A 20,340-nucleotide genomic window follows, 5' to 3' on the forward strand; every position below is an offset into this window, starting at 1 on the left:
TGAACTCAACTTCTCTCTCAAAAATTCATCATAGTTTTGCAAATCTGGTTTGCAAAATTAGTGCTGTGACAAGGGACAAAATACACTGTCACTAGAACAATCACTTTCAGATTTTGATTATGTTTAAAAGATTTGATTTCCCTTTTCATATGTATGTACCAGTAGCTGGGAAGCATAAAAGAATTTTACAATATTTTAATTGAATATATGGAATTTAAGTTATGAATATTTACGTAAGTACAAATAAAAATAAGATTGAATTGTGAAACACAAGGTTTACGAAGCACAAAATGGTATTAAATCAATGAATTCCAACTTAAATTTGCAAAGGCATGTATCTTATGATGGTAAACAAAGATGACCTCAACAACTCACCCTCTCTTAGCTCTATGAAAAACTGCTGAAAAGTAAATACATACATCTGAGAGAAAATGAGTCTGCTAAATTGACAGCAATAACATAAGCCTTAATTGTATGGTATTTCCAGTCCAGAGGAAATCTCTATCCAATGAAACACCCCTCTTAGACTTACCTTTCTTGAGACAAGGAAATTTAAACAACTTGACCAGTCCAAAATCATCTCCAGACACCAGCACTGAACTATTATAATTTGCATCCACTGAGTTGATGTCAGTAACCTCAGTGTATTTAGGCCAAATTCCACTCACTTCAGGCCCTTTTACACATGTCCAGGATGCCCAGGGAATCCCTTTGATTTCTTCTTTACTTGTTAAAGGCTTCCCAGCTGAAAAATAATAAATGCTACATTTACATCAAAAGCACACTCTAACTTACTTTGTTCACTTTTTTTTTTCATATAGAACTCTATAACCCTTTTTTAAATAAAATCTAATAAAATCGAGGAAACTACTGGTTCTAATCTAAAGAGATTAGAATCTAAAGACCAAATTTATGATTTTTGGGGGTAGCAAGGTTTAAAGAAAGCACATGCTCAAAACTTACCTATAAGGAGAATATAAAATGACTATTATACTAAATGTAATTTCTCAAAATACTATTTACTTATAATTACTTAGAGGTGATGTTATGCTTTGTATTGTTGGTGAAATTAGTAAATTATGTATTACCACATGGAGTCAACAACATTTTGCTGGGTTAAACTTTAGGATAAACTTCAATTTTTCATTCTTTAGTGATGCTTACAAGTGATTTTTAAAAAACTGATTCTCCAAATTAGTTTTTAAAATAATAGACTTATTACTTAAATTGAAAATTTCCAGGTACTAAATCCACAAAATATGATGAAATAAGTGTTACTGGTCAGGGGAAATAGTCTTGGGAATCATTCTGGGTATGTCCCCAAACTTAAGGAACATCCATTTCCAGCAGCAGCCGGTAACATGAAGTCTACAGAGAGCACTCAGGGGAAAACAATGAAGCAATGCTTGAGAAATACTTAGCCATACACCATCTTAAAATTTAGAATCAATAAAATTAGGCATACTTCTCAATATCCTCTCAAATATTTTCAAATAAAATATCTGAGCACAGATGCCCTGGTATATTATTGGCACCCCAAAATTCTTTTTTTTTTAAATTTTATTATTTTATCGTAAACAAATGGGATACATGTTGTTTCTCTGTTTGTACATGGCGTAAAGGCGTACCATTTGTGTAATCATAAATTTACATAGGGTAATGCTGTGTGATTCATTTTGTTATTTTTTTCCCTTCCCCCCACCCCTCCCACCCCTCTTTTCCCTCTATACAGTCCTTCCTTCCTCCATTCTTGCCCCCCTCCCTGACCCTAACTCTAACCCTAACACTAACCCCTCCCACCTCCCATTATGTGTCATCATCCATTTATTAGCGATATCATTCGTCCTTTGGTTTTTTGAGATTGGCTTATCTCACTTAGCATGATATTCTCCAATTTCATCCATTTGCCTGCAAATGCCATAATTTTATCATTCTTTATGGCTGAGTAATATTCCATTGTATATATATACCACATTTTCTTTATCCATTCATCAATTGAAGGACATCTAGGTTGGTTCCACAATCTGGCTATTGTAAACTGAGCAGCTATGAACATTGATGTGGCTGTATCTCTGTAATATGCTGATTTTAAGTCCTTTGGGTATAGGCCAAGGAGTGGGATAGCTGGGTCAAATGGTGGTTCCATTCCAAGTTTTCTAAGGAGTCTCCACACTGCTTTCCAGAGTGGCTGCACTAATTTGCAGCCCCACCAGCAATGTATGAGTGTACCTTTCTCCCCACATTCTCACCAACACCTGTTGTTGCTTGTATTCTTGATAAGGCACCCCCAAATTCTGGTCATAACCTTATTACATAAAAATTCATTTTAATAGACATTAGAATCTTCAGGTACAGGGAATACTACTTGTTACAGTTTGAATGTGAGGTGACCCCCCAAAAGCTTATGTGTGAGACAATGCAAGAAAGTTTAGAGGAGAAATGATTGAGTTATGAGAGCCTTAACCCAATCAGGGAATTAATCCCCTGATGGGATTAACTGAGTAGTTAACTGAAGGCAGGTATGGTATAGCTGGAGGAAGTGGGTCATTGGGGATGTGGTTACGGGGTTTATATTTTATATCTGGCAAGTGGAGTCTCTCTCTCTCTCTGCTGCCTAATCATCACGTGAGCTGCTTTCCTTCACCATGATATTCTGTTTCACCTTGAGCCCCGAGGAATGGAGTGTCTATGGATTGAGACCTCTGAAACCAGAGTCCGCAAATAAACTTTTCCTCCTCCAAAATTGTTCTTATCAGGTCTTTTAATCACAGTAGTGAAAAAGTTGACTGAAACACTACTTATCAATTATAAAAACAATTATTCTGAATTCAATATCCTACACAACATTTTTTGCTTGCAACAAATATTTGCTTATTTGATTTCTTTTGCACTTTATGATTATTAGTGTCAGTTGGCCAATTTCTATAAAATAACATTGGGATTTTGACCTAATTATGCTGAATCTGCAAATACACTATGGAATATTGTGATTTTAATAAAATTAAACGTTTGATCATTGAATACTAAAAAAACACAATGGAATTAGTTTATAGTTAGTTGGAACATAATCTTTGGCCCAGTGTTCTTTGCTTTGGAGAAAACACTTCCAGGAAGTAACTCAAAAGAGAAAAATCACACATATACTAAAGGTATTTGGAGCTGTACTATCTGAACTAGCAAAGAAACCAGAAATAGCCCAAACACCTAATAATAAAATGTAAAAGTAAATAATGATATCATCACTGAGAAGAATGTTATTTTGCTATTGCAAATGACAAATGTGTTCTGTATTTCCACAATATGGAAAAAAATATGTGAAATAATATCAAGCAAAGAGTGCAGTCACAAAGAAACACTCACCTAGTAATGGTACACTGATGAATTTGCTAAGACAGAGACTTGGTTATATGTTACACATTATTTTCTGGTAAATAATTTTTCAATAAAAGATTTTAGACAAAGTGTAATTATTTGAGGTCAAGATTAATGCTAAATTTTTTCTCTTACATTAAAAAAAATCAAAGATTATAATAGAGAAATTTGCCTTTTAAGACATAAGTATTACAAACTTAAGTGCTACTAATTAGCATTATGTAAGTCAGACAAATCTCTTATAAAAGTTAAGTGGTCACAAATAAAAATTGTGACTTTTTATAATCCCCATGAGCATATTTCACCAAACACTCATATAATAAAGGATCCCAATGATACAAACACATATTTGGGACTAAAGCAATCACAGTAATGGAGACTATGATCCTCAAATCTTTGAGGATTCATAAAATCTGGAGGTCCTGTGCATGAGTTCTAGCCTGACTCCAGAAACAGTTTCTAATTTCCCAGGGTCAGCATTTCTAGAGTTTTAATAGGCCCTTCTGCTCCTTTGGATCCTAGCTTTCCTAATGATTGCAGAGCCAACTACCCTCGGTATCTGGGTTATGGTGGGGTGCTGCTATCTGGCAACTAAAACCCACAGATTACAACTCGGATAATTTCCATTCATTTCTTATCCTGCTGCTGAACTGTGTGCACTAATAGAGATAGTATGACTATTTTGCATTATTGCCATTTATTCAATGTTTTAAAGATTCATTAATGAAAAATGAAATTGGTAAAGAGCAGGAACAAAGAAGGAAGAGGGAATAGCAGATAAAGCCAAAAACTTGGATAATGAACTAAATGGGTCATGAACCTTCGATACTGGGAAGTGAACCGTACAATTATTTCAGATTGTCTCTAGTTTAAAAACATGATGAAATATTTCAAGTATACAGAAAAGCACAGACTAATACAATGAAGAAGTGTGTGCATTGCCCATTTTCAACAAATCTTAGTATTTTGTTTTTATCAAAAAATTTTAAAGAAAACATTGTAGATAGTTAAAATCCACAGAGTGCTCCCCCAATCTCATTCCACTCTCTTTTCTTAAAGATAACCAGCACCCTGAATTAGGCATTTATCATTACCACCCATTTCTAAAACATTTCACTAATATGTATATGGCCAAATATAATATATCAAATTTGTCCTAAAATATATTTATATGTCATCACACACTGCACATATCATTCTGCCACTTTCACTTGCTCAGCAGTTTATTTTTGAGATCTATCCTCATTGACACAAATAGCTCTAGTTTAAGTTCTTTCTAGTATTCTACTATGTGACTGTCCCATATTTAATTAAACCCTCTCTGTGCTGATCATCACTTGGGAGCTGCTCATTTCTGTCTGGCATGCACACTGCTACAAAAAACATTGGGTGCACATGGCTTTGTGGATGTTCCCACCAGCAGTGCATGTGGTTTCCATTTCCCCTCTTCACATCATTTAATATTGACTTTATTTATTTATTTATTTTTTTGGCCAGTCTACATAGTGTAAATGGTTCCTCACTTTGAAATTATCACGTCCCTGATTCCTTATCACTGGGCATTTAAGAGTTGTGCATTTTTTTCCAGTATTTTCCCTTAGCTTTTGGGGGGCAGGCAGGGATACTGGGGATTGAACTCAGAGGTGCTTTACCTTTGAGTCACATCCCCAGCCCTTTTTATTTTTTGAGACAGGGTCTTGCTAAGTTGCCGAGGCTGGCCTTGAACTTGTGAACCTCCTGCCTCAGCCTCTGAGTCACTGGTTTTACATGTATGTGCCACGCCCGGCCCTTTCACTTAACTTTATGGCACTCTTTACATCTTCTAGACAAATCTTCCTTGCCCATTAGAACAATTTCAAGGATTTATGCCTCATCTATTCCTTGTTTTTAAATTTTATTCATGGTCTCTTTAGTTGTGTAGGTATTATTATTTTAAATCTTAATGTGTTTCAATTCATTAACCTTTTGAGGACTTGTGATTTGGAGATCATATTTAGGAGAACATTCCCTGCCCTGAGATCATAAGGATATTCTCTTACATTTTATGCGTGTGGTTGAAAGTTTGCTTTTCACAAATACCCCATGACTATGCACGACTTACATGGCATTTTGTAGAACAATCGCTCTCCTGCACCATCATTAGTTTGCAAGTATTTGCTATCCAAGGACCAGTCAATGTGCGTAATAAAGCTAAGGGACTTGTTGCACTCTCCTATTTTCTTGTACCGCTGGGCAACCGCATAGATGTCCACTGGGCCATCATTGGATCCCACTGCTAGGTAAGAACCATCTGGAGAAAATTTCATTTCATGAATGACTTCTTTCCGATCTTTGATATGAACCACTTCTGTCATATCTCTGTAAGAATAAAAAAGTGAAGTGATAAGCAGAAAATCTAGTATTAGAAAATCCAAGTGATATTTTAAAATACAAGTCAAAGGGAAAACAAGTTTTGAAAGGGAACTGAAATATTAACTTCTGAGGAAAGATATGAAATACAATTTAAAATCTATAGCCAGTTTATGAAAATTAATAAATATTGAAACATTTTGGGTTTTCAGAGTAAATACAGAAAACTTTAATACAAAGTATATTTTCTTTTATGTTCAGCTATATCTTATTTTTCCCAAAACTTTTGTTTAAAACACTAGGATTTAAAAAAATTTTTTAAAAATATGTCCTGGAGAAAGGCAAAATATACCAAGGCTAGCATGAAAATAAAACATCTTTTTTATACTTGAAGAATGAGACACTCATGACTGTTAAACTTGATGGTCATTGCTGAAAAAATAAGTCCAAAATCAGAAAAAATTATCTTTTTAAATGTTAAATTGTTATGTAATCATTTAATGTTCACTATGAAAGGTCAATAATGAATACACTGGGCTCTTTTGTATGTTTTCTGTTAAGGTTCTTTTAAGCATTTCTGACCACATTTGAAAGCTCAAATGTGTTTTTTTTTCCCTCCAACCATGAGACAGGATTGTGACTGATGGGTCTCCTGAGCCAATAAAGATGACTTCATCAACTCCAAAACAAACTGAATACACAAATAATAACAAAGATTTGCTTCCACATAATAATCCCTGCACTCATTTATTAGTGGCACTACAGTTTACTATAATGTCATAAAATAGATTGTGTAGGTTTTCTGGTTTTTGACTTGGGAAAGCTATCCTAATTAGTCATCTTATCACTAAGCAGAGGAAAGAAATGTCGCCCACCAGTTTGGTAATGAGTTATGTGTGGCTGGCAGTGAGAATGCAGTGTGATCCAAGAATGTCCAAGAGCATTCTTCAAGGCTATATAGCATTCTCTATGTGCAGAACATGCAGTATTTAATTTACAGATGCATTTCTTTTCTGTAAGCACAAAATGTGTAAGTCAAGAGAACAATTAATGCATTCAGAGAGCTTACAAGGTTGGGTCATAATTTTGTCCAGTAAAAATAATGTAGAACTTTAGCAAATAGGAAATATTACATTTTAGTGTCAATTATGGATAGAAGCAATCTTTCATTTAAGTCCACCTATAAAAATCAAGTGCTGTTAGATGCTGCTTTGTTCTTCCTTCCTCTTTTGTTGGCTTAACTACAAAGCCCATGATCTCTTATCTGAAGGCCCTTGGGATTAGATGTGCTTGGAAAATTGTTCTTTGTTGGATTCTAGAAAGATTCACATACAATATGCTGGTCTGGGGCAACACCCAGGGTTAAACATTTTTTTCAGCAGATAACATGATGCATTATTATTTCTAGAGACTGTAAGCAGCCTCATATCAGTTCATTGGATTAGGCTTTGCTACCAAATAAATTAACAAGAAATTTGGATTTTCAGAGTGTTTTGGACTTCAAAATGACAGGTAGGGGAATTGAGGCAAAATGGTACCCCTATTTGAAAGGGTAAATATGCTTCCTCAAGTCCTGCCACATATTATGACCAGAAGAATTTTGGCTTCTAACAAAAGAGCATCTCTAAATACCATTTTCAGAATTGGCACATACCTGACTCGGAGAACGATGAAAGAGCCATCCTTCATGCCCAGGGCCAGCTGAGACCCGTCAGGGCTAAAGGCGACACTGCGAACTGCTTCCTCCATGTTACAGCGGGCTATCAGGGCGTGGTCAGCCAGGCTCCACAGCCTGCGCAAAGAGCAAGTAAGGGTAAAGCCAGACCAACCTCTCAGAGTCAGTCCCAGGTGGGAAGGCCTGCGCCCCCAGGCCACCAACCACTGAGGATAACAAGAAAGGACGCAGGAACTTCCCACCAGCATCTTGGTCAGAGCCTACTGGGGAAACTGTGAAGATGTTTTGTTCATCTTTGGGTCACTGTCATCATTTGAAAAACCCAGCAACAAGCACAAAATAGCATTTCCAAACATTTTGAGATTCATCAAAGAGGAAAATGCCACTTCACACAAGATTTCTCATCTCTTTGGAAATAAAAAAAAATTGCATTTGCTTATACCAGTAGTTGTTAATTACACTTAGAGGAAAGGAACTACTAATGCTATTATGGTTAGTTTAAAAATATGTGGCCAGGGGATATAGCTCAGTGGCAGAGCACTTGCCTAGCATGTGTGAGACCCTGGGTTAAATCCCTAGTACCACTTAAAAATAAAGTATATGTGAGTACCTTTCTAGTAACTGATATTTAAACACATACAGACTGAAACACACATTTGCTGGCCTCCCTGGAAAGAAAATATATGCGATAAGAATGAATGGTTTCCCTTATCCAGGAGAGCTCCAAATTTGGCTGTATACAGTCATGACCATCACTCAAGGTCCCTGAGTGCCCCACTCCTGAAGGGTCCACTATTTGAGGGGGGACACTCCATGGTGCTCATGGCCAGTGAGCATAGCCCCTGCTAGAGAAATGGCAAGGCCAACTAACAGACCTTTCAGCAGAGCCAGCTACACGCGTTCCCAACTCCAGAACACCTAATCCAGGCATCTCAAACTAAGTGAACCAGAGCAAAATGTTCATGAAATTCAAATAAAGGTTTCTATGTCAGTTGTAATTATGGTATCTGACCTGTTAGGACTTCATCTTCTCTTCACACACAAACAACAATGTCTGCTAGGGGGATGGAAACCCTAAGTCCACAACAGAAGGGCAAGAGTATAACAGGCAGCACTTTCCCTAAGTACCTTCTGCCACCAGGAGAGACAGGCACACCCCCTATGATGTGGAGTTGCATGGTGAACAGTTCACAGGTTCTGTAGGCAGTCTGTACTGTTTGGCCTAAAGCTTATGATATTCTCTCAATACCTCATCCATTATTCATAAGGCTGGTTTTAGCCTTGTACTATTTTAAGCAATGTTAGCTTTGCTTTACTGGGCTGAAGAACCCATTTCTCAGTGAATGGTATATAAAGCCCTAGAAAGCTGCTAAGATAACCCTTCAAAAAATTTGACTTTTCCCCTTCCTAAATTTGAAAACTCCAGGTAACACAGCATTTAAAATTTTAGCCAAATTAATGGTGGAGGGGAAAAAAACAGGCTCTGCAACCAGGGCTCCTCAAGGAGTTCTAAGACTCAACACAATTCTTAAAATACAATAGCCATTGACCTTCCGAAGTACTTCTTTCTGGACGGGCATGAATAGAGTTACACAGGTATTTCAATAAATTCATGGCATTGTTCTGCTACTTTGGGAAAACTCAGAGTGAAGGAATAAAAAAGAAGGGAGTCGCCAATAGCATAAGTCAAATAAGCACTCATGTTACATGAGTAGCTGTTCCCACCAATTCTGAAATGAATGTGGCTTTCATGTTTGGTAGATACTATAAAACAGAAATGAGCAGAATGTATCTTGATTAGAATCATAAACATACAGAATAAATGGGATAAAGCAGTGACCTTTAGTCTAGTTGACAAGATTCTGTTTCAGCTGTTAAAATCCAGAACAGCAATCAATCGTTCTCTTCCTCTCCCTTTCTGGAGCCTATTGTTGGGCACATTTAAAGCTCATAATAAATACCAAAACACTGAAATCAGTGTAATAATCTTCATCTCAAAAGTTTAAGTCATATATTCATTTCTTCAATAGTCATCAGGATCCTGATGGCATATTAATTTTACCCAACACTGAGCTCTCAAAGAACAGATGAACCACAGCAAGAACTTTGGAGGCACTAATAACATTGTGCCTCTTTTTGGAAATTAGCCTTCTCTTTGAATTTGAAAACACATTTCATCTGAAAATTTACAAAGAAATAATAATTTACTCGTGTGATGGAGACAACTTTAAAAATCAGTACTGCAGTTCTGATGGTGAGGAATGAGAGTTTCCACGCTGGAAATTACTGTGTAGTCCCCTGCAGAAGACCAAGTGCAGAGGGGGAAACATGGTCTCCTCACACAGAAGCACGCCTGGCTTGCATCTTGAACCCAAGAGAGAACTGCAAGCCAGCCTGAACAGCGTTCAAGTATTTTCACTTCTAAGAACATTCCCATTAAGAGAGAGTCAAAGGAAGATAACAATGGTGAAAAACCAAGAAACCAACCTCCTAACATTTCATTTAGTAAGCGTGCAGCTCTATACTGCAGTTTATCCGTTTAAGTAACAAATTTGGGCAAAAATCCCGCCAGGGACTCTCCTGGGATAACCCCCAGGTGCTGGCAGCTGCAGCCTCACCTGACAGAGCGGTCGTCACTGCCTGTCACAGCCAGAGGCTTCTTGGGGTGCAGGGCCAGGGCCCAGAGCTCCCCCTCACAGTGGCCCTGCAGGATCAGCATTGGCTTGTCTCGCTCTCGCACGATCACTTCAAATATCTCACTGTCCTGGGTCCCAGCTAGAAGGCGGTCTGCTCTCCAGCACACGCTCCGGATAGAGAGGCCTAAAAAAAATATATATATATATACAAGCATTTCTCGCACCATTCGCCACTGGAAAGAAAACACCTGAGGGAAACATCCCTTCACCAAGTTGGTATCTGGGCAACACATCTTGAAAACTCTGGGAGGTGCAGAATCAATTCCACGCCCCGTGGTGTCTCTTTAACAAGTATAATACAATGTACTTTTACATCTCCACCACCCCGCAAGACCTCCTCTGCTAGAATGGTCATTCTTGTCTGATTCAGGAAAACCGTGTGTTTTTACAGTGGAATGTACTACATCTGAAAATGAATATAAGAGAAGAAATCACTCCTCATGAAACCCGATTGAATTGCTATGAAAAAGTAATCACTTCAATCTTTAGGATAACATTGTATTGAAATTACACACAGGCAAAACTAGAGAACAGTTAATTATCATATTAGGCAGGTTTAGTGTGTACTTGAAAGGAACCTAGACTCATTCTACTGGAGAAACAGATGTATTATGTCCCAGGAATATGCAAATTAAATTAATCTCAGTCTCAAAATACCACGGAACACTTGTCAGCGAAGATGCTATTCTTCCTTGTCTGAATTTATGGAGTCTTTTCTAAAAACACAGTACTCTTTTTCAGGCTGAGCTTCTACTTCCATAGTATTTCATACTCTCTAGGCAGGTCCTCGCTTCCCCGCTGAGGTGTTGATCTCTGAATTCTTGTGGTCCATTCCAAACCTTACCGGGTTCATTTTTTATTGACTTATGTAATGAATATTCTTACATCTGAGCTAGAAATGACACAAGAAATTCTTAACTCCTTTAAAAGTCAACCAGGTTGCAATAAGCTTTGCAATCTGAGTTGCCTGTCCAGTCAGCTTTGTGTCTTCGTAATAGAGTTTCAGAAGCCCACTTCCTAGGTTTCACTCTTGTGCTTTATTTGGTTGGCCAGGTATACCAGGAAGTCCTTTCCTCTCCTCTCTGTGGATCAGTTTTTCTCTCTTTATGGTATAGACTGTAATTATGGAGAATATGTAATTTATCATCCAAATTTGAGATCTTTTGAAAGTAAAAGAAAGTTCTATAAATAATTAAGTTTACAAATTTTTTAAAAGAATATTGACCAAGAAAGTACTTTTACTGTGTTGAAAAGTCAAATAGTTCTATCAAAAATGTTTCAAATATAAAATTCTAATGACACTCTTACAAGATGGATACTTCAGGAGAGAGGAATAAAGAGAGCACAGGAATTTTAGGGCAGTGGAACTATTCTATAGGACACTATGACGACAGATACATGTCATTATGCATCTGTCAAAACCCATAGAAAGTACAATACCAAAGGTGAAGCCTAATGTCAACTATGGACTTGGGGTGATGATGTGTCAACGTAGGTTCATCCACCCTGCACTGTGGTAGGGGTGTGGAGAGTCAGGGAGGCTGTGCATGTGTGGGGAGGGGGTTTATAACTTTTGTTTTCTGGGTTTGTGTGGGTTTTGTTTGCTTTTCTTTGAGGCACAAGGCTATTTGTATGAGACGATGCTCCTTATTCTTCCTTTGAATTTGTCATTTCATGTCCTGAAGTGGGAGGATAAAAGCACACAGGCAGGTGTTTTATTCCTGCTATGAGTGGGGATACCTTGGCAACAGCCGGTATCCTCCACTGCAAGTATCAGGATGGACTGTAAGGATGGGAAGGAAGATGTGCAGGGAAGCAGCTGGGACAGGCCAACAGCACCCAGCTCTATGGTGCTGGGGCTACTAGCCCACAGAATGTTTTTGGTCACATACCCCCATCCTTATCTCCTTCCTTCCTCTTTATGGGTTTTGTTTCCACTAGTGAGTCAACATGTTCCTGCTTCCTCCCTGGAAGTTTTGTGAGTTTCTGCAGGGGGCTGAGAGGAGGGGGCTAGATTTGATACCTAGCTGGTTTTGCATTGGATTTTATAACAGAAAGGTGTATCACTTACTCTTCAGAGTTCTCAGGAAGTAAAGAGTTAATGACATTCTAACATCAGTGAGAAACAACACATCACTCACTCACTGAGTCCTCCCACTAGAATAGAATTTCCGTGAAGACAAGAGCTGTCAGTTTTATTTACTATTGTATCCTCAGTACCTAGCAAAATGGCTGGCAGGTAGTAGATGCTCAATGAGAATTACTGAATGAATGAGAAAATACAAAAATCACAAATATTTCTCAAGTCCTCAGTATACCAAGGAATAAAAAATACCATTCCTGTTCTCAATGAGAACAAAGGAAGAGGGATTTATTCATTAAAAAAAATTTTTTATCAAGCCCTTACTATATGATTGACATTGCAGTTCAATATTTGAACAAGTTAGGCTCAATAATATCCTATATATTTTAACTGATATTGAATATTCAAACCACAGTCCTTTAAAAATCCCATTAATTGTTTCAAAGCCACTGCCTTATTCCAAGCAGGCCTGGAATCCATGGCTTCACTGTAGGCACAAACATATGTAATCTTCCTCTGGACTCTAAATAAACACGTCTAGTTACAGAAGGCTAAATGGCTTGAAAACAAACTTCTCCCAAGGACCTGATGGTCTAGTTGGTCCAAGGTACAAGCATTATTCTCTCTACCACTCCACTAGTTTTTAGCCTTATTTGTGAGAACAGATTCAGAAAAGTACAAAGAAACCCCAAAACTGTCACCCCTGGAATTGGCAACTATTAATATTTTTAAAAGTTTTGCTTGTCTGGGCACGGTGGGCACATGCCAGCAATCCCAGTGGCTCAGGAGGCTAAGGTTGGAGGATCACCTGTTCAAAGGCAGCCTCAGCAACTTAGGGAGACCCTGTTTCTAAATCAAATATTAAAATGGGCTGGGGATGTGGCTCTGTGGTTAAGCACCTCTGGGTTCAATCGCTGGTACCAAAAGGAAAAAAAAAAAAAAAAAGTTTTGATTTTTTTTTTTTTTTTTTTTAAAAGAAGCTCAGGAACAAAGATGAACCTTCCAACTCAGCCTAGACCGATGTGCCACTTAGGTTACGCAGCATGCACCCTCTTTAGCCTGCATCCTCAGAGGAGCTCCAGGGGTCTGCAAGGAGAGGACTGGGACACAGGAGATCAAGAGGCTCCCACCCTGCTCTTCAGTCAGTGCTTCAAGATCTGTGTTGTATTAGGAGATATCCCTTGAAAAGGGGCTTCTGGTGAAGAGATGTAAGAGGGCCATTTTATAGAGAAACAACATGTATCCCATTTGTATACAATAAAAAAAAAATTAAAAAAAAAAAAAACAAGATGTTTGACCAGAACAATAAGAATCTTCACCTTTCTAGTTTCACAGTGGCAATTTTAAAAAAATAAGTAATTGAATTCTGCACTCAAGCATATTTAATGCCAGTACAGCAAGTGAAGATACTTACTCTGAGTCCTGGCCTATTTGACAAAGAACAATAATACATTAAATGATTAATGGAGCAAAGTGGATGACATAGTGACAATAGTAATGGCAATTATTATTGTTATTGCTAACATCACGGAGTACTTCTAGTGTGCCAGACTAACCTTCACAATAGCCTAATGAAGACATAAGTGTTATTATTAATCCCATATCTGAAAGACAAAGAAAATAATGTCAGTGAATCAATCAGTGATACAGTATCAAGAGATCAGACCGTTCTGGCCACAAATAAGAAGCAGTATCCGTTGAGCAACCTTTGGGACCAGTCGCTCCTGGGATGGGGTGTGACTCCCTTAATCCTCCTCCAGTGTACAAGTATGGTAGCTGCCAATGACATAACCTATGGATCTGGTAAGAAGCCATTTGATGCTTGCAGTTAGAGAGGAAGTGGAGTCCTCAAAGAGCCAATCAAAGAACTGACAGAGAAAAACTCCCAGCTGGACCAGGAAGACACTCTGCTGAAGACACTGACCAGTCCTGAGCAGCTCGCTCAGCTTCAGGCCCGGCTGCAGACTCGCAAAAAAAAAAAAAAAGAAGGCCATTTTCATGCTTAAAAATGGCAAGGAGGTTATACCAAAAGAAGCACATGGAGTCACAGTCCAAAGCAAATCACCGGAGAAGTCCTGTTTAATTTTAAAAATGCACACGCTTATATAGGGCCGGGAAGAGACTCATTGGTTGGGGCATGAAACGGGGTGAGAGTTGATTGGGAGAGCGGAGTTGCTGAGGGACAGGGTGATGGTTGATTGGGTGAGCCTTATTGCTAGGGGTCTGGGCAGGGTGTGGAGCGCCGATTGGGTAAGAGTTGGCACTGGCGGGAAGAAGTTATGAGGAGTAAAATCAGGAAGAGCAGCTCAGCCAGCACCATGTTGGCACCTAAGGGGGGCAGTGACCTTATATATACCACCAGGGATGGCTGAATATGGGGGAAGTGGGAGGGAAACACAGAAAAAGAGATGGGGAGGGGAGTGGGAGGCGAGGAGGAGGAGGAGTGCTACATTTTTGTCATTTTCGACAAGCTTAGTGAGTTGTGAGCATTTCTGAGACCAACTCAGGTTCTCCACACACTTCTGATCTTTAAACGGATAATTTATCTTTTGTCCCATCAGACAAGTCAACCCTGGAGCCTACCTACCAGGCAACAGATGAGACACAGTGTCATTCTTATTCTTAAGATAATAATTTTAAATAGGAATTACTTCTTTAAGGCACATCAGTGAGGAGAGAATTGCATTTCAGGCTTCCTAGTGACACCCTGGTTTCATTATTCTAAACCTAATTGCTCCTCTGCATGTAAGAGTCACGGAGAGAAGCACAGTCTCTTCTGGGCACAGTCTGAAGACACCCTGCAGAGTGACAGCTCCCTGATGAGGTTCTGACAGTATTTCCCCTCTCCTGTCTATGGAGGCTTGGTTTAACTCCCCTAACACAAACACAGAGAAGAGGAAGATGATTGTGGCGCCCTAGCCCGACTGCCAAGACCCTCATTACACTGGGAAGTAATCGAGCTGTCTTTGCTTCTTTATCTTCTGTTCCAGGAGTCAGGGAAACTCAGGGTATGATTTGTAATATGATCAGAAACATGCCAATAGTGAAGAGAGGCAGAAAAAGTCATGTAATTATGTAAAGCCTCAGCAACACTCTTCTTCTTGAAAATGCATACTGACAGTATGGTGAGGCATCCAGTTCGGATCCTATGGCCCTGCTTCATAACTTGCTGTGAGAAATATGGAGCTCCGGCCTGAGCTTGGTATACATGGTCAGCAGATGGCAGTCAGGAGCAAGCCACCCGTTTAAGCTTGAAAATCCTTCTAAGGCCAGAACCAAACATTCCTCCCCCATCCCTTCCACCACCAGGCTGGGGATGGTCCCCGTGGTCCCGCACACGCCAGGCAAGTGTTACGCACCACTGAGCTACATCCTTAGCCCAAGATCAAATTCTTACCAGCACGTTGCCCTGGATTTTACATTCAGACCATGAAGTAGAAAACAGCATTTTTCTAATCCTCTCTGCTACCGTCTTAAAACCTGGGCTTGGGGAGATCTGGTCCATGAAAATCAACAGACCTCATTACTGAGGGACGATGCTTATTCTCCACTAGTTGATTAAATAGACTGAATTTGTATCCCAGCTCCAGCCCCTCCTAGGGACACATAGAAAGTTATTTAATTTTCCAAATCTTCAATTTCTCCATCTGTAAAGTGAAGATAACATGAGCACTCCCACTTTCACAGCATCATGAGGATTCAATGCAGTAACACTCTACCCGCGTCTGGCACTGAGGAAATTAATCAATATAAATGGTTATTTTAACCAGCAGGTCTTGGTGCCTTGTCAGGTGTGTGTGTGTGTGTGTGTGTGTGTGTGTGTGTGTGTGTGTGTGTGTGTGTTGAGATTCTAGCCCCCTTAGAGTCAGCGGGAAGTTATGAAGATGTTGCCACTGGTACATTCCCTTGAGTCTCAGCTACTTCTGGTGTTACAACTCCTTTGTGTTGTTGTTTTAGAGTTTTAATGTGATAGCACTCCAAACTCTCAGAAGGAAAGGAGCTGTCCAACACACAAAAGAGAGCAATTATGTGAATAAAACGGCCTCCTGATTATTTGGCCTAAGGAGAAAACTGGCAGCTCGGCAGAGTTTGGAACTTAATAATGTTCTGCAGTCTGCTGCTCCAAGACCTGAAAATATGGTAAAGATCTGAGAACAGTTGTTCCCAACACTGTGTATCAGAATCGACATGGAGTGTTTAAAAAATACAGATGTCTGGACCCCACCCAGAGATTCCTCTCGACTGGTCTGGAGTTGGGCAAAGCATAGTTATTTTTAGGTCACCAGGGCCGAGCACACTGCCTGCCAAGCCCAGTTACAGTGTTCTAGGACTTTAGCCAGACTGGTGAAAATGTAGAGTGCCAGGCGATGCTCAGGCGATGGCTCCTCGGCTGTAGCTGGCCACGTCCACTGCAGCAGGATACGAGGACTGAGGCCTGATACACTACAGGCCAGAGATGATGCAATCTTGAAAAGCTGATTCTTTTATTTTTTATTTTTTTAGTACTGGGAAGTTAACCCAAGGGTGCTTTACCATTGAGCTACATCCCAGCCTTTTTTATTTTGAGAGAGGGTCTCACTAAGTTGTTTCAGGCCTTGCTGATTTGCTGAGGCTATCCTCGAACTTGAAATCCTCCTGCCTTAGCCTCCCTAATCACTGAAATTAAAGGTGTGCAACACTGCGCCAGGCTAAGAAGCCAATTCTGAATCAACAAGCAAGTTCTGAAAGTGGGCAGTAAGGACCCCGCAGCACCAGTACTGAGCCCTGAGCTCATGAATGCTGGTGGTGACTTAGGAGGAGCTGTTATCATTAATTCCATGGATAGTGCCTGGCATGAGATGTAAATATTTGTTGAATAAATGAGGAAATTTACAGCATAGAAAGTTTATATTTCTTGCCAAGTCCTGGAGCAAGCAAGCAACAGAAATAAAAGATTCAGGCAGTTCAATTCTGAAGCAAATACTCTTCCCCACAAAGGTAAACTTCCTATCTCTGTGAATGTGTACCCACGGCATGCAGAGATTCCACAAGACAAGGTGATGGCTGTCCCCTGTCAGCCTATCATCATTAGAGATGTGACTCCAAGGAGTGTCTGGAGGGTGAGAGAAATGAGAGGCACTAAGAGAACAAGAATGAGATTTTCTCCAGATGTAGGAGTGAGTGTTAGGGACCTTTGAACCCCTTTTTAAGGATGAGAGAGACCACCTAGAGAACCTGGATGCAGAAGTTCCTGGCCTTATGGGGTGTCTCAAGGGTAATGCTGAGGGCAGAGCTTGGGAACCAGAAGGAAACAAGAAGGGGGGAAGACATGCATCACCCCAGGGACTGAAAGAGAGGACAGGCCTCAAGAATTTTGAGATCCAGTACAAGGTGGAAGCATGGAGCCCCTCGTTTAAAAATATCAAGAATTTCACATAGAAGAATAAAGGTGCCCAACACCTACCTCTTCCACAAAGAAGAAATAAAGTAACAAGAGTATGACTGACTGCATGTTGAGGTGAGCAACATGGGAAATCAGTACGAGAGGTTGGGACTTTGTAAGATTCAAAGACTTGGGACAACAGCATACAAACAGAAAGCACCCCAATATCTGCAGCTCTAGCTCCACAGACAGGGATGGGGAAACTTCCCTTTGTAGGGATAAGGGTGCACAGGAGAGTCCCAGCAAACTATCAGTTCAGACACTGACAATCCTAGCTACTGGAAAGTTCCACAGTCCTCTGGGACCCCACGACATTCCACTCATTGCCTTGCAAACCCAGCAGAGCAACTGAGGCACAAACCTGATGCGTGCACTGAACTGTAAGGAATGGGTATTACCACATGGAAGGGAAGGGACTATGACAGGGGATTGTGGGATGCTACCCTTAAGAACCGGAAAACCAGGGGCTTGCCCTCTAATCAACAGCTGGATCAGCCACATGTAGATTCAGGCCAGTGCTGAGACTGAAGGCAGACCCTCTACATAACCGGTCTCTGCTAGCCCTCCCCTGCCCCCGCCATGGTGAGGTGCCTGTTGTCGACAGGGTAGGGAGGGATTGGGGGAAGTTCCCACTGCTGCTCTGCCCATAGCAGTGCACTAAGGGAGTCTTGAGCAACTCCACAGTGCCAGTCACCACCTCACCCACACACTGTACTCCAACGAAGCAACAGGGGCACACTGGGACTCCCACTGACACCCCAGTGCCCACTGCATCTAACTATCCACTGCTGTCAGGACTGGGTGCAAGTGCCACCAGAGAGGAGGTGATGCGGTTCCTGCCACCACTTCCCCCGGGTAATATCTGGCCTGTACCACTGACCAGAGGACAAGGGCTTCAGGCACTTCACCACTGTCTGGGCCACAGTGCCAGAGACCCTTGCTAGCAGCTGAGCTAGCACTAACACTGCCTGGGGAAACCCCTACTGCCCCATCAAAGCTATCGGCACAATTAGAGTAGCCACAGAGTGAGCACCCCACACTCATGCTGTGTGCCCCACACCTACCTGAACCCCAAGAATAAAGTGCCCCATTTTGTGTGACCTATGGAGATGGTGGGTCTCTCCGACTCCACTGAGGTATTCACTGTGCCCAATATAATTAATTATAGTCAAAGAGGTTACAGAAAGACTACATTATGGTGCCCAGCTGGAAATTTAGTTGGCATTGCTTAACAAACCAACACTCCAAGACACATCTTCTAGAGAAAGCTGCTTACTAAGGAGGTCACCCTGTAAAAGTAGTAGGCTTAACTGACCCACTAGATATATAAATCTCATTTCTGGAGTATCAGAAATATGAAAAAAAAGAAGCAATATAATACCTCTAAAAGAACACAGAAACTCTCTGGCAATGAATGACAAATAAATCAATATAGATAAAATCCCTGTTAATTTAAAAGAATGATAATAAAAAAGCACAATGAGGGGAATGAGGGGGGAAGTACTAGGGAGGAGTATTGACCAAATTATATTGTTAGATTGTGTGCATGTGTGAACATGTAACAAATCTTATAAAAATATACAACTATAATGCACCACTAAAAAATATGGAAAAAAAGCACAATGAGATCCAAGATAATATCAATAAATAGTTAAATGAAATTAGGAAGACAATGCAGGATATCAATGAGAAATTCAGCAAAGGAATTTTGAAAAGATTTGGAAATGAAGAGTTCAATAGGTCAAATAAAAAATAAAGTTGAAAGCTTCAGCAACAGAATAGATCAAGCAGAAGAAAGAGGATTTGAACTTAAAGACAAGTCTTTTGAGATACAGTTAAAAGAAGAAGAAAGAAGAGAGCATTAAAGACCTATGGGACCCCATTAAATGAACAAACATCCATATTTCTGAATATACAAAGGAAAAGAGAAAAGGTAAGGGCATAGGAACACTATTAAATAATTGCAAAAAATTTTCCTAATCTTGGAAAGATATGGACATTTGTGTATAAGAGTCTTATAGGATCCAAAAAGACATGATCAGAAAAAAAAAAATCTCTACCATAGCATATTATAGTAAATCTTTCAAAAGTATAAGACAGAGTTCTCAAATCTGCAAGAGAAAACTGCCAAGTCACATTTAAGGGAAACCCATTAAACTAACAGAGAAACATTACAGACCAGAAGGGAATGGAATGACAAATTCCAAGTTCTGAAAGAAATATTATAAGCAGGTGCAGTGGCACACACCTGTACTTCCAGTGGTTTGGAAGACTGGAGGAGGAGGATCATGAGTTCAAAGTTAGCCTCAGCAATTTAGTGAGGCCATAAGCAACTCAGGGAGACCCTGTCTCTAAATAAAATACAAAAAAGGGCTGGGGATGTGGCTTAGTGTTTGAGCACCCCTGGATTTACTCCCCAGTACCCCCCCCAAAAAAAAAAAATATATATATATATATTATATCCAACAAGATTAACTTCAGAAACAAAGGCAAAATAAAGACTTTTCAAGGCATATAAAAACTGAGGGAATTCATAATCACCAGATCAGCCTTATAAAAGATGCTTAAGGGAGTCCTACTCTAGAAGTGAAAGAAAGATAACTACCACCATGAAAGAATAAATTCCACTAGCTAAGTAGATATGCAAAAGAGAAATAGAAAAATCAATGCAATAAACCAAACCATAAAGATGAACAAGGAGAAACAGAGAACAAAGAATATTTGAACCAATTGGAAGAAAGTC

General features: G+C 39.8%; 1 protein-coding gene across 7 annotated transcripts in view; it reads right to left on the reverse strand.

Annotated features, from left to right (window-relative positions):
- Eml6 (EMAP like 6) overlaps nt 1-20,340 on the reverse strand; it is a 262,976-nt gene that overhangs the window by 107,222 nt on the left and 135,414 nt on the right. For all 7 annotated transcript variants that reach the window (XR_007104749.1, XR_007104750.1, XR_007104751.1 and 4 more), the window contains exons 8-11: nt 10,015-10,216; nt 7,376-7,513; nt 5,474-5,730; nt 533-745 (exon numbers count right to left, since the gene is read on the reverse strand). Coding sequence is in view for 4 of the 7 variants with exons in the window: in XM_047523319.1 (XP_047379275.1) it covers nt 533-745; nt 5,474-5,730; nt 7,376-7,513; nt 10,015-10,216 (810 nt within the window). In the remaining 3 variants the exon portion in view is untranslated. The remainder of the gene's footprint in view (nt 1-532; nt 746-5,473; nt 5,731-7,375; nt 7,514-10,014; nt 10,217-20,340) is intronic.

Source organism: Sciurus carolinensis, chromosome 13, assembly GCF_902686445.1.
Source record: "Sciurus carolinensis chromosome 13, mSciCar1.2, whole genome shotgun sequence".
Taxonomy (NCBI): Eukaryota; Metazoa; Chordata; class Mammalia; order Rodentia; family Sciuridae; genus Sciurus; species Sciurus carolinensis.